General features: G+C 40.0%; 2 protein-coding genes across 4 annotated transcripts; one reads left to right on the top strand and one right to left on the bottom strand.

Moving 5' to 3' along the window:
* Nucleotides 1–3381: 3381 nt before the first annotated feature.
* On the top strand, nt 3382–7239 carry LOC116390866 (retinol dehydrogenase 11-like). Of its 2 annotated transcripts, XM_031860994.1 has the most exons (7): nt 3382–3621; nt 4625–4765; nt 4850–5041; nt 5130–5291; nt 5421–5537; nt 5637–5841; nt 6514–7239. In XM_031860994.1, the coding sequence occupies exons 1-7, from the start codon at nt 3549–3551 to the stop codon at nt 6608–6610; spliced, it is 987 nt and encodes a 328-aa protein (XP_031716854.1). In that variant the 5' UTR covers nt 3382–3548; the 3' UTR covers nt 6611–7239. The 2 variants fall into 2 exon arrangements, with proteins under 2 accessions (XP_031716854.1, XP_031716847.1); XM_031860987.1 differs by having other exon boundaries at nt 5130–5537.
* On the bottom strand, nt 6761–10594 carry ankrd34c (ankyrin repeat domain 34C). 2 transcript variants are annotated; one of them, XM_031860957.1, is made up of 2 exons: nt 10322–10594; nt 6761–9432 (listed from the first exon to the last, which is right to left on the bottom strand). In XM_031860957.1, the coding sequence occupies exon 2, from the start codon at nt 9380–9382 to the stop codon at nt 7796–7798; it is 1587 nt and encodes a 528-aa protein (XP_031716817.1). In that variant the 5' UTR covers nt 9383–9432; nt 10322–10594; the 3' UTR covers nt 6761–7795. The 2 variants fall into 2 exon arrangements, with proteins under 2 accessions (XP_031716817.1, XP_031716824.1); XM_031860964.1 differs by having other exon boundaries at nt 6761–9427; nt 10322–10360.
* Between the last annotated feature and the right edge of the window lie 1636 nt (nt 10595–12230).

The following is a 12230-nucleotide window of genomic DNA, read 5'->3' as shown; positions in this document are numbered from 1 at the left end:
TACGTCAGAGTCGCACAGACACAGAGGAGGGACCGAGAATAAATAGCTGTTGAACTCTTGCAGCTTGTCCTCCGTCTAGACAACAGTCCAGAGCAGGTTAAACCCTGAGCGTCTCACGACCTGAAGGGAAGGTCACCACCTGCCATCACTGCTAAATACATTAAATGTAGGCCTACAGCGTCTTCATTTCTCCCCTCACAAGCCCAATACCTCCACTCTGTAATGGCTGTAGAGATGTGACACATTCATTCTCCCAATATGTTTGAAGACATTTTACTGTTCACAAACACTTGGGTGTGCAATGCATATTGTGCACATTGAAAAGGCACTCTAGTGACTAGAAGTCCACCTCCATAAAGTAGCAGGACTCACAAGATAAAATATTAAAGATAAAAATTGAAGCAGCAGTAGATGAAATGCCCTTCTAGTCTCAGGTGATGACACCTGATGACATTTCTATTAGACTTAATAAACTCCCCATAGCCATAGGAGACATTGTTCTGTATTCACAGGCTGAGTGGTAGCCTGTACTCCGTGAACTTAATATGTAAAATCAGTGAAGAAATCCCCCTAGAGCTTGCCAACACATGTCCCATGTGACTTGTTGAATGTCTGTTGCAGTCAATTGTGTGTTTGCAGGACTATTATAATTCATCAGATAATTTAGACTGCCCACAACATGTACATTTATCTGATTGTCTATGCCTCCTCCACAGATAACCTACTGAAGGTTAATATGATCCATTATTATGCAGACATATAAGTTATTGTGTAGGGTAAAAGCAAACTAATATCTAGAAAATAGCCCTAAATATGTGAGTTAGTTGAAGAAATAATCCTTTAAGGACACAAACCCCACTTAGTGTTTTATTTTAGTCAACTTTACTCCACTTGATGCCATTTTGCATAATAGTAAGGCATCATATTTGTTAGAAAAAACATTATGTAATATTGGATGATAACTCATTGAAATGCACAGCAAAGAAAAAAACAGCATAAGTCAACATAATAATAATAGTAATCATAATGCCAACGTTATATGTGTCAATAAACAATTTAGAAGACTATGACTGTGTGTAAAATGTGCACATCCTCAATATAGCAGGTCTAAAGAATGAATATATGCTGTGAGTTTATTAAGCTGCAAAAATAAATAAGTAATAAACTTCACAAATAAACTGATCAAATCTATTCGGCTACATTTCCAAAAGTGGATAATGAATATGAAGTAGCTTTTTACTTTGTTAAAAATCCAGACAATAGAGAAATGCACAATGTGCAACAATATAACTTGATATATGTGTATTGTTTATTGAGCTTTGATGAAAATGTTTATACATTTAGCAGAGAAACTACAAATATGCAGTGCATTCGGATCAGAAACTACAAACCGTTTTTTTGCAAAAAACATAAAAAGCATAAGCTCACAGGATTTGTTTTATTAGTAAAAAAAAAAAAAAGCCCAGATACTTCCTCTGGTGGAGCAAGAGTAAACTCAAGCAAACATTAAAAACTGACAAGAGATTTATTGAGATCCCCTAGCATCTGCAGGATGGGTACAAGATAGTCACATTCCAAAAAGTCTCGGCAGAGGGCCCTCTAATTTTAGCAGGGGAAGGTTACCATACTGGGAGACAAGTGTGCAGTGCGGTCACATGACGGGCTTGGTGGTGAGCCAGCAATAGAGACATCCTGCAGGTCACCTCTGAAGTACTCTTTCATTTGAGAATAAGGGGGCCTGCATTGACAAAAGTCAGATATGCAATGTCAAATAAAAATGTCTATAAACCAAAAATGTCTTGTAGAGACTGTAACTCATGTTATTGTTGCGGTCAGACAGTGTAATTACATAATATTTTGACTTTCAACTTCAATTTTTGACCCTTTATGTAAACAGTGTGCGCATGCTGCCCACCTTCACATGCACACTCAGATGTCACCCTGTAAACACCAAGGACAAAGCTCTATATTAAATTTAAGTCCTTGTCTCATGATGGTGGACTAGCCTATTGTGCTTTACAGTTAAGAAAAGAGCGAGGACTTATTGAGCTGCCACATTAAAACTTTACCCTCATCAATAAGCAAGGGACTAAATTATTTATTTGAAGAGTTAGCTGCTCAGCTGCAGCTTTGATCAGAGTTTAATTCAGATCTAAGGGTGTAATGCTATTATTACTGTCAACTTGATGCTGCTCTTTTGTCTGCTCGTACAGCAGCAGAGAGACATCTTAATTTGCTCGTAGGAGTTTAGGATATAATTTGATGCTATATAAAGTACTTCCCCAGTGTTCTTAGACTTGATTGGTAACTGGATATAAAAAATAAAACATAGTCTTGCGCCGTATATGATGTATGTGCTCCATCTACTGGACTCCTTTAGAAGGCCCTGAGACTGTGTTGGTGAGCCTACACTGACCTCTGCTGGAAGGTTTGTGTGTATTTCAGATTATGGATTTGTTCATTTACCTGCAACATCTAATGTTAAAGGATCTGAGGAGCATTTACAATTTTAACTTATTTGTCCCCTTGAAGCAAAGGCAAACACAGACTTAAACATAATTTCCTCAAAAAATTACATTAGTTAATAAAACAAATGTTTAAACCCCAACACAAGCTGGCAATGTGCAACACAATATGTGTATTGTGACATGAAACATAAAACCTGGAGCTCCGCCATCATTATCAAAGCCGGTCAAACAGCATCACCATCACAGGCTTCCAGTTAGTTTGAGGAGAAATTGTAAGATGTCTTTACTTATCTACAGGTGTTTCCCCTGACTACCTTGGTGACATTAAGCTACAATGATATGTACCAACAGGTCTGTAGTTCTTGATCCAAAACGTGGGATCACGAGGGAAGCAACACTGAGTGATGCATTAAACATGATAAAACCATTTCAGCCTCGCTTTTATTTGGAAGTTATTCTTTTTAAAAAATACATTTACCTCAGCTCATCTAGGAAAATTATGATAGTTAAGATGATAACAACTGCAGTGGTTAATGTAATGATAATTGCTGTTGTCACTGTTATAGTTCTATTTCACCTTATTGTATTTCATTTTAATTTCATATTCCAATTTGTAATTGTTTTTTTTTATTTTGCTTCCCTTTTTACATTTATCTCCATTTTAAACTCTTATTTTTATTATTATTATTATTATTAATAATAATTATTATTAATAATAATTAATAATAATTATTATTAATACTAATTAATAATAATGATTATTAATAATCATTATTATTACCCAGAGTCCAATATAGCATCAGAAGTTTTAAAATGTTCGTGAAAATATTATTTAGAAGATAATTAACAAGACGAACCAATAGGATTCGTCTATAGGACGACAGGAGGCGGGACTTCCTGGAGGAAGCTTGCGTTGTTATGTAGCTGTTATACACGTGAGCTGTGGTGGTCATTTCTTCTTGTTGGTTTGGGGTAATTTTGTAGCTCATACGAAAGAGACCGAAGTTAAACAGAAATACAACTGCAATCTATCTTAAAGTGGGAACATTTGAAGTTGTAGAAACAGTGGAAGGATTGACGATGCAGACCTTCACAGCGATGAGATCGTTTGTTGCCCAGTATCCTAAAACCATTGCTTTGGTCACAGTCACAGGTAACAACAGCCAGCTCTGGTCTCGTCTGTGTGCTCACTCACTGAACTGTACGCTAATGATAATAAACTGTACGGTCTGTGATGTTTCAGTTAATGCACGGGGCTCATGCAAACACTGCGGTACTTGTTGTCATTAGAATGAATGAGATTGCATGCTTAGAAAATGACAATTGCACGTCCATTCCTTTGGCTACAAGTTCATATTCTCAAAAGTTTCTTCATTAATAAAAAGTAAAACTATGTGTTTTTGGGAATCATTTGACATTTTACGTTATGCTTTGTAATTGCTGCATTAGAGCACAGCTACAACATTAGTACACGGTTACTAGCCCATAATATAAACAAACAATGAGAGCTTTCATTATAATTAAAGAAATTATTGATTTGATTGGTGCCTCGGTGGTTTTCGATATGGTCACGGGATGTAATATATGTTATTAATAGAAGGATGGATGGATAGACAGATACAATTAAATTGTCAGGGATAAAAACACAATAAAGCTAACATTTCCATTGTTGTCCTCTTTACCAATGGGATCCTGAAGACAATACAAACAACTGAATTATACAATCAGACAAAACAAAGTTATTGGAGCACACAAGACAGACTTTCTAAGGAGTGGTAGAAGTTGACCTAATGGATTCATCTTTTAATCTATGCATTTCTAAAGAAATCTCTAAGGGCTTGAATTCAAACATCTTAAAACAGCTTGTTTTCAGGAACCCCACTTACAGTAATAAAAAGAAAGAAGGAAAAACAAACAATGTTATTTTGTGTGAGAGGCTGGAACCAGCTTCAGTCATTGTCTTCAAGCAAATATTTGGCATTTTTGCTTGAAGAATTACTAAAAACACTTAATTGATGAAAATAGTTTTCAGTAGTTTGGATTTAAAAGCGTTGACAGTTGAAGATATATGGTATCAAATTTAAAGTTGCGGTTCGGTGAACAGTTTTTCTCTTTAAAGGTGCAGAGGTATTTTAACTGTGTGTACACTCTGACAGGAGCGGGACTGTTTGGTGTGCAGAAATGGATGGCAGGTGGAGTGTGTCGTAGCAAAGCCTCGCTGGAGGGAAAGACCGTCTTGATCACCGGAGGCAACACTGGGATTGGCAAAGAAACGGCTGTTGACCTGGCTAAAAGGGGTTAGTGACTTATACCGGTTTCATATTTTGGCAATATCTAATTCAATTTGAAATGTAAATAAAGGATGTGCTGCTGTGTTTTAGGAGCGAGAGTCATTCTGGCCTGTAGAGACATGGACCGAGGCAATAAAGCTGCAGAAGAGGTGAAGAAGAGGAGCGGAAATGACAATGTTATTGTCAAAAAGTTGGACTTGGCATCTCTACAGTCAGTGCGACAGCTAGCCAAAGACGTCCTAGCAAGTGAAGGGAGGCTGGATGTTCTCATCAATAATGCAGGTAGATGTATAAATCACATCTGACCACTGATGCTGTGATATATCCAACAGCTTTGAGACTTTTATTTACTTTTAAATATTACTTCTAGGTGTTATGAGCTGCCCAAAATGGCAAACTGAAGATGGCTTTGAAATGCAGTTTGGTGTGAACCACCTGGGCCACTTCCTTTTAACAAACTGTCTGTTGGATCTCCTGAAGAAGTCGGCTTCCAGCCGCATCATCACAGTCTCCAGTTTAGCTCATCAGAGAGGTTCAGTTTTTGTCTGTTTCTATTTTACTTCAAGAGATGTAGATTGGTATTCTCTATCAGGAATGCCATCATTTTCAGTGTCATTTGATATTAAATACCACATCTGTGAATGCTGCTTTCACTCAACAGGTCAAATCTATTTTGATGACATACATCAGGAGAAAGATTACCACCCTTGGAAGAGCTATGCACAAAGTAAACTAGCTAATGTCCTCTTTACAAGAAAGCTGGCTAAGAAGCTGCAAGGTATGGAAACATTTTATATCTCCCACCAGACATTACACAGTTTTTAATAAACTATCCATAAGGTGGATACATTATGCCCTATGTCTTGTCATCTTGCAGGTACCGGGGTAACTACATACAGCCTCCACCCTGGTATAATCCGCACGGAGCTCGGCCGACACTTCTGGCCCACAATGCCCCTTTGGAAGAGAGTTGTGTACACACCGCTCATGTTCCTCATCAAGTCTCCAACAGAAGGGGCTCAGACCACCATCTACTGCGCTGTGGAGGAAAGCCTGCAGAATGAAAGTGGACTCTACTACAGGTCAGTCATTGTAAATCAGTAGCTTCATTATTAGAGCTGAGACAGCCACTACAACATATATCAATATATCGAGATTCGGGGGCGATTCCCTGGCACCAATATCGCTTTATGTTCTATTACACTCGTGGCCGGTTAAACCTGCTCAGGAGCCCCAGAGCAAATATATGCTGAGTTTACCTGACAATGTTTTAGCAAACAATTGCCTATTGATCCAGCAGACACAGAGTAAAATGCACAAATACGAGTATTCCTTATCAAGTCAATGGATATTGTGCTTTAGTGGTGCTTATTCCCAAATTAAAATAACAGGGAATTAAATTACAGTACCACAAACCGATGGCCACTTGAGGCCAGTAAATACAAGATATTGATCAATTCCTGTTTTGTGGAAAAACAATATAACTGGTAAATATCCCTCTAAATAGTTATGGGAATATGTCATTATGTTGCTTATCATAGAATCATATGAACTACTGTCAGTATCTTGTACAGAATACTATAGTACCTATGCAGTATTCTGTCCCAGATCCCATCCTGTATTGTTAGTGACCCAGTGATTTCCATCCTTATTCATCATTGTATCCTGATTGAGAATTGGTCCTTGTGAATAAATCAGCACTGTAGTAACGGATCGAGCCACATATTTAAGACTCAATTCTGCCCTGATTGCAGCGACTGCGCCCCTAAAACAGCAGCCCCTCAGGGTCTGGATGATGAAGCTGCCAAGAAGCTGTGGGATCTGAGTGCCTCTATGGTTGGTCTGATATAATCACAGTGACATCGATGATGATCGTCATCATCTTCATAGTATCAACGGACTGCCTGAGGAAGAACTGGTGCTCTTTCTAATGAGCATCTGTGTGGCTGCTAAGCAGCTGAGCGCCTACTTAATGTAACAAATGAGTAAACAGACAGAATGTCACAAGTGATAGACATTTATTCAGAATATACAACAAACTAATTGCAAAAATACTATGGATTTGATTATGTTTTCTTTTTTCTTAAACAGTAGCAATGCTGCACAGGTAAGTTACATGGAAGCAGTAAGATCTTTTGATTGCCATTAGCGTGAAATGACATTTTAAATTGACAAGTTTCACCACTGCCTGTGTTGACGAAGGGCTCGAATATCATTTTTGTTACTTGATTTCATCATATAAGAATTACATGTGCTTTGAAGGTTTTTTGAAACACTGTTGAGCGCAACATTTTCATTTTTTTTTTCCTCTTGGGCAATAAAGTGCTGTTATACATAGCCCATCATTTTACCTGTTTGTTAAGGCATGTTTTTCATTCATTCACATCACGTATATTCATTTTCTTTCATGTGACACCAACAATATTGAAATAAAACACATTTTGGTTACATCATCATGAATTAAAAATGCTCCGAATACATTAAATGTATCTGTCCACTCTCTTTTTTTTTTTTTAGGTTTCTTTATCTTGAAGGCACTTTGTACAAATTTGCTACAAACAGTAAAATCTCATCTTACTCAAAGCTACATCTCAGACAAGTGCATCACATTTTCTTTTAAAATAAAAAAAATCCATTAATGGTTCTAATTACATTTGCACAATGTGCACCCAAGTGGCCTGCTGGCTACAAATGGACCCTGTATGTTCCCTACGCATTACATTACCATGTAATAGAGCTAGTTCAGAGGAATAGTACCATGTCTTGGCATTTACATTCAAAACTGTAATACATATACAGCAGATGTTGTGAAGTCAAAATATGATAAAACTTAAGGTTGGGTGTAACACAGGGAAGAAGTCTATATATATTGCTCAGTTTCAATATATATATATATTATCTTTTATAAATTATACATTATTCAACATCTAGATGACTGTGAGTCTACACAGCGGAACCTATGGATGTACTTCCTGACAATTTATGTTGCTAACAGTTCTACTCCCACAATATGTGCTGCATAAACACCATCACAAACTAATGAGCTGTCTCTTCAAAATCAGAAAGCTGCTTCATCTGCTCCACTTGCATAGAGTGCCTTCTCACAAGTATTTTCTTGGACTTGAGGCCACCTCTCTTTGGTGTGTTTGGTGCTACTGGAGCTATAGATCTAATACCTGTGGCCAGAGGTGAGGAGGGCTTGCTACTAGCCCCGATGTCAGGGATGGGAGGGTTCAGGTTGATGTTGAGAGCAGGCAGGTGGCCGGGCCTGGTGTGGGAGATGTGGTCCAGCAGCAGCGTGCCCGAGCCTCTCCTCTCCAGGAGGCCTGGTGCACGTCTGTGTGCTGTGCTTGGAGAGGACGTGCTGGCGTTGCTGTCGAGAGATTCTCTGGAGCTAGTTAGCATCGCTAGAGGAGAAGTGTTCAGTTTCCTTCGCTCCACTGGGACCTTAGGAGAGTCTAACATGGCAGAGCCTGAGTAGAGCTGTGAGTCTGAGTCATAGTGATCGTTCCCCAGATGTCTCTTATGCACTGTGTCTCTCAGACTGGCAAGTCCACTGCTGCAACTGCTGCTCTCCTGCTCCGTGGGCACAGTGCTGCGCCGTGCCAGCGGCTGGTGCTGGCCCAGAGATCTCTCATATGAGGCTTTGGACGTTGGAGGAACTGATATCGAGGTTGTCATTTTGCAGTGTTGTTCACCCACCAGCGGGAAAAAGCTGTCCTTTCCATCCACACTGCTCTGTCGAGATAAAGCTGACCTCTTATTCAGAGAGAGCCCGTTAACCCCTGCGATGACATCCTCATCAGAGGTGGCTTTTTTGCTCTCCTCATGGGCGGCTGCAGCCAGGACTGAGGGAGCAATCAGCCCCCAAGGCTCTGACTGCAGCCTCTTCAGCTGAGGCAAACGTGCACGTTTGGGGTTTGCAGGCCGGCGCGTTGGAGACGTGGGCCCGTTGGCGAGCTTTGCAGCTGAACTGGAGGTTTTCAGCTTGGTCTGGAAACTGAAAACTGTGTTTTGTTGCTCTTGCTCAGGTGTGGGCGATGCAGTGACGTTGATATCAGACGGAGAGGTGCAGTATGCTGGGGAGGACTTCTCATCCATCTCTGGTGATGGGGGGACATTTAGGTACTGTTTGGTCGTTTTAGTGCCAGATGGCGACTTGTCTGTGGTGATTATGATGACCTCCTTGCCTTTGGCTTTGCACGCATCCAAGAGCAGTTTTAGTGTCTCCTTATCGTCGGCATTGATGGCGTAGACCAGGGCTGAGGCCCCGCTCCTGTCCTCCAGACTGGGGTCAGCTCCATTGCTCAGCAGGTGATCCACCACCTCGTGTCCAGCCTTGTAGATGCAGGCTTGCATTAGAGCCGTCCTACCAGCTTTGTCCTGTATGTTGGGGTCTGCCTGGTTGTCCAGCAAATATTTCACCAGCTTTGACTTGCTCACACTCTGCTGGTCAGTGTGTGTGGACATGCAGGCCACCATGAGTGGTGTCTCTCCACGTTCATTGCTCTCGTTGATATATGCGCCTCCTTCCAACAGGAGCCTGGTGAGTCTCAAGCGTTTGAGCCAGACCGCCTTCAGGAGTGAATTTCCATCTGTCCGCAGCTCCAGTATATCTGCCATCTCCCAGCCAGTCACAGATCGTCTCAGTGTTGAATTTACAGCTCACTGCCCTTTGAAGAAAACATAGAAGTGGTTAACACTCATGTTGTTTGTTTCTCTGCTTTTCTAAATCACCACCAGCAGGTGGCAGTCTGTTACAACGAAAAGGTTATAGACATAACTTACTGTTCCAGAATTCTGATGTAGGAAATATATATTCTTCATATAGAAATGACGGTAATGTGTTAAAAATGTATTTTTTTTTTTCCACAGTGGAAACTAATCATGGCCATGCCCAGAAATCCTCATGCACGAGACAGCATGGTAACAGCACCTGTTAGATTCTCAAACGATGGATGATCGTGAGATTTGGATATCAAAATCAAAGTTTATCTCATTATCTCTGCCAAGACAGGAGCTCGCGTTTGTCTTTTTCCATCATGTTTATGAAAGCGACGAACAACGACGAACAAAAGCATTCATCGTCCTGTGAGTGTGCACAGACACCAGGCTTGTTCATCCTTTTCAAAAAATATATGCAAGAGACTGTACGACAACGAGATGTATTTAAAATATCTAAAAAATGAATTGCTCAGAAAGGGGATATGGAATATCAGCCCCCTGTGAGGCGGAGGAGTCGCTGTCCATGGTTCTCATCTTGGATAACTTGGCGACAGAAACGCGCTCCATTACAAATGATTTGGTTCGTCGTCTGTTTCTCCGGTAAATCCGGCATTTTAAATTATGTTTATTGTGTAAATGTAAATTCAAATTGTATACATTATACATACATCTCATGTTAAGCGTAATGTAATAGGTGAATCCTATTTCTACCAGCCTCCTCACAGACGAAGAAAGCAGCGACGCATGACATAAAGTTGAATTAATTAGATTTCGTTTTCAATCATTTTGTAATTTAATAATTTTGCAGAGCAACTTAATGTCTGCTAATTGTCTTACCTGGTCAGAGGAGAGGTTTCCCATGCTCAAAGTACCCAGTGTTTTCTCATGTAAGAGGGAAGAAATCGGGGGGAGGGGGTGAATAAATGATTCAAAGAGAAAGTTTGTTGCAGTTCTTCGCAATATCGCAATTTTTCAGCCGCGAATGTTCCCATCGACGCGTCCTATAGTTTACAGGGCGCCGTACCTCTCTGGACATGAGCGGTGTGGCTTTTGTTATGAAGGCTCACTACATCAGTCCAATGGGGAGTATTCCTTTCACTGCGCACTCAAGGATCACAACCTGGAGGTGCTGCGGGTTATAAATAACTTTCTTGCTTCTTGAATGAAACGTGTATTCTCTTGACGTCAGAGTAGTCGGCCAAAAATAAATTGATGATGAAAACCTCTGTCCTGATTTTCACAACTGCAGCACACAAACAAAACTAGCGCTATACCTCCCAAACACATGTAAATGATCTGTGTGTGGGCATTATTATTTGAATAATTTCAAAAGGACGATGATTTGTAAATGAAAGCAGCTGACACTGTTGGGCCTTCACATGAGAGAAATGAGGAATAACAGCTCACTGACTATTCTTTTTATCCTTTTATAAATGTCTGAATCCATACCTCAGACAGTAAGCCAGAGCTATAAATACGATTTAATCTGTCTGCAGTGGGGAACATCAGTGCCAGTTGTTAGAATAAAGACAGTCTTCCTATCCACCATATAAAGGGTATACATAAAGGGCATATATATATATATATATATATATATATATATACTGTATATATATATATATATATATATATATATATATATATATATGTATTGCACAATTAAAGAGACCAAAACTTGTGGCAGCCATCACAGCTATACAGCCTAATAGGGACATTTCTATTTTTGGGTTGCTATGAGACAGCACAGAAGCAGTTTCTAATGAGAACAGTGATGTTCTCAGCCCTGCAAGGAACAGGTAAATCAGACACATAACATTCCACCAAGGACCACAAGGCTTATGTGGCATTTACTCAAATACTTTTTTGATGCTGTTTTTTTCTTTTCACTTGCACAAGTAAGACTACACCACCACCACCACCACGTTCAACTAGTCCTCTGACCCCTGCTCTCTTCCTCTGAGACTGGGACTAATCACTTCATGACCCATCCAAACACTTGATGTCTCAGGACTGCAGCCGTCAATGCTGCCAGTGATTTCTCACCTGTGATTGCCTTCTCAGCCCCTGCGGACTTGTTGTCGAGGCATTTGGAGAAGGTTTTACAAAACAGCACACGCAGTCGTCCAAGTCAAAACAAAGTGTCCCTCCCATTCAAGAGACATTATAATATAAATGCAAATTTCTGGCCTTGATTTGGTCAAATATCTTCATCAATGAGACTAAATATTTTTTTTTATATCTTCAAGAGTGCAGATCTCTAAGAACTGGTTGCCTCAATGCTTTTGTGCATAGAAAACCTTAACTCCAACTGTTATTTAAATTTAGTTTAATGTAGAATCTTTGGTGATTGGAAATTACCTATATGATGGACAGACCTACCGTCCACAGGGACACAATGTACCAGGGACCAGACCAAAGCCAAAGCTTCCTGGTTTAGACACATTCATTAGCACTGGGAGCCACAAGAACGTCAGCAGTCCTCAAACAGCGTGATCTTTGCCCCATCGATGCTGTCGTCCGCGGTCTATTAAAGGGAAAATAAATAATTAATGTGGAGAGAATAAGCTCTGTCACCCCTGGGAGCAGTTTCCATTTTCAGATATCTTACATCGCAGCTGCTGCTCTTCCTTCCCTCCTTTCTAAATATAACCTTTCCTTCAGTCTGCATTGTGAGATTTTTATTCAACAGAGTACTGTAGCTCGAAGATTATTTATAGATCCTTTCAAAGTACATGTAAAAGTTATC

This window comes from Anarrhichthys ocellatus, unplaced genomic scaffold, assembly GCF_004355925.1.
Source record: "Anarrhichthys ocellatus isolate YVR2014 unplaced genomic scaffold, GSC_Weel_1.0 scaffold2, whole genome shotgun sequence".
NCBI lineage: Eukaryota > Metazoa > Chordata > Actinopteri > Perciformes > Anarhichadidae > Anarrhichthys > Anarrhichthys ocellatus.
The sequence above is the reverse complement of the archived record's forward strand: the minus strand, read 5'-3'. Positions and strand labels throughout refer to the sequence as shown.

Excerpts from the sequence above, each read along its gene's own strand:
- ankrd34c (XM_031860957.1), bottom strand. The coding sequence starts at position 9,382 with ATGGCAGATATACTGGAGCTGCGGACAGATGGAAATTCACTCCTGAAG.
- LOC116390866 (XM_031860987.1), top strand. The coding sequence starts at position 3,549 with ATGCAGACCTTCACAGCGATGAGATCGTTTGTTGCCCAGTATCCTAAA. Across the intron at positions 5,042-5,129 it reads TGTTCTCATCAATAATGCAG|GTGTTATGAGCTGCCCAAAA; the intron begins GTAGATGTATAA and ends TATTACTTCTAG. Across the intron at positions 5,842-6,513 it reads GAAAGTGGACTCTACTACAG|CGACTGCGCCCCTAAAACAG; the intron begins GTCAGTCATTGT and ends CCCTGATTGCAG.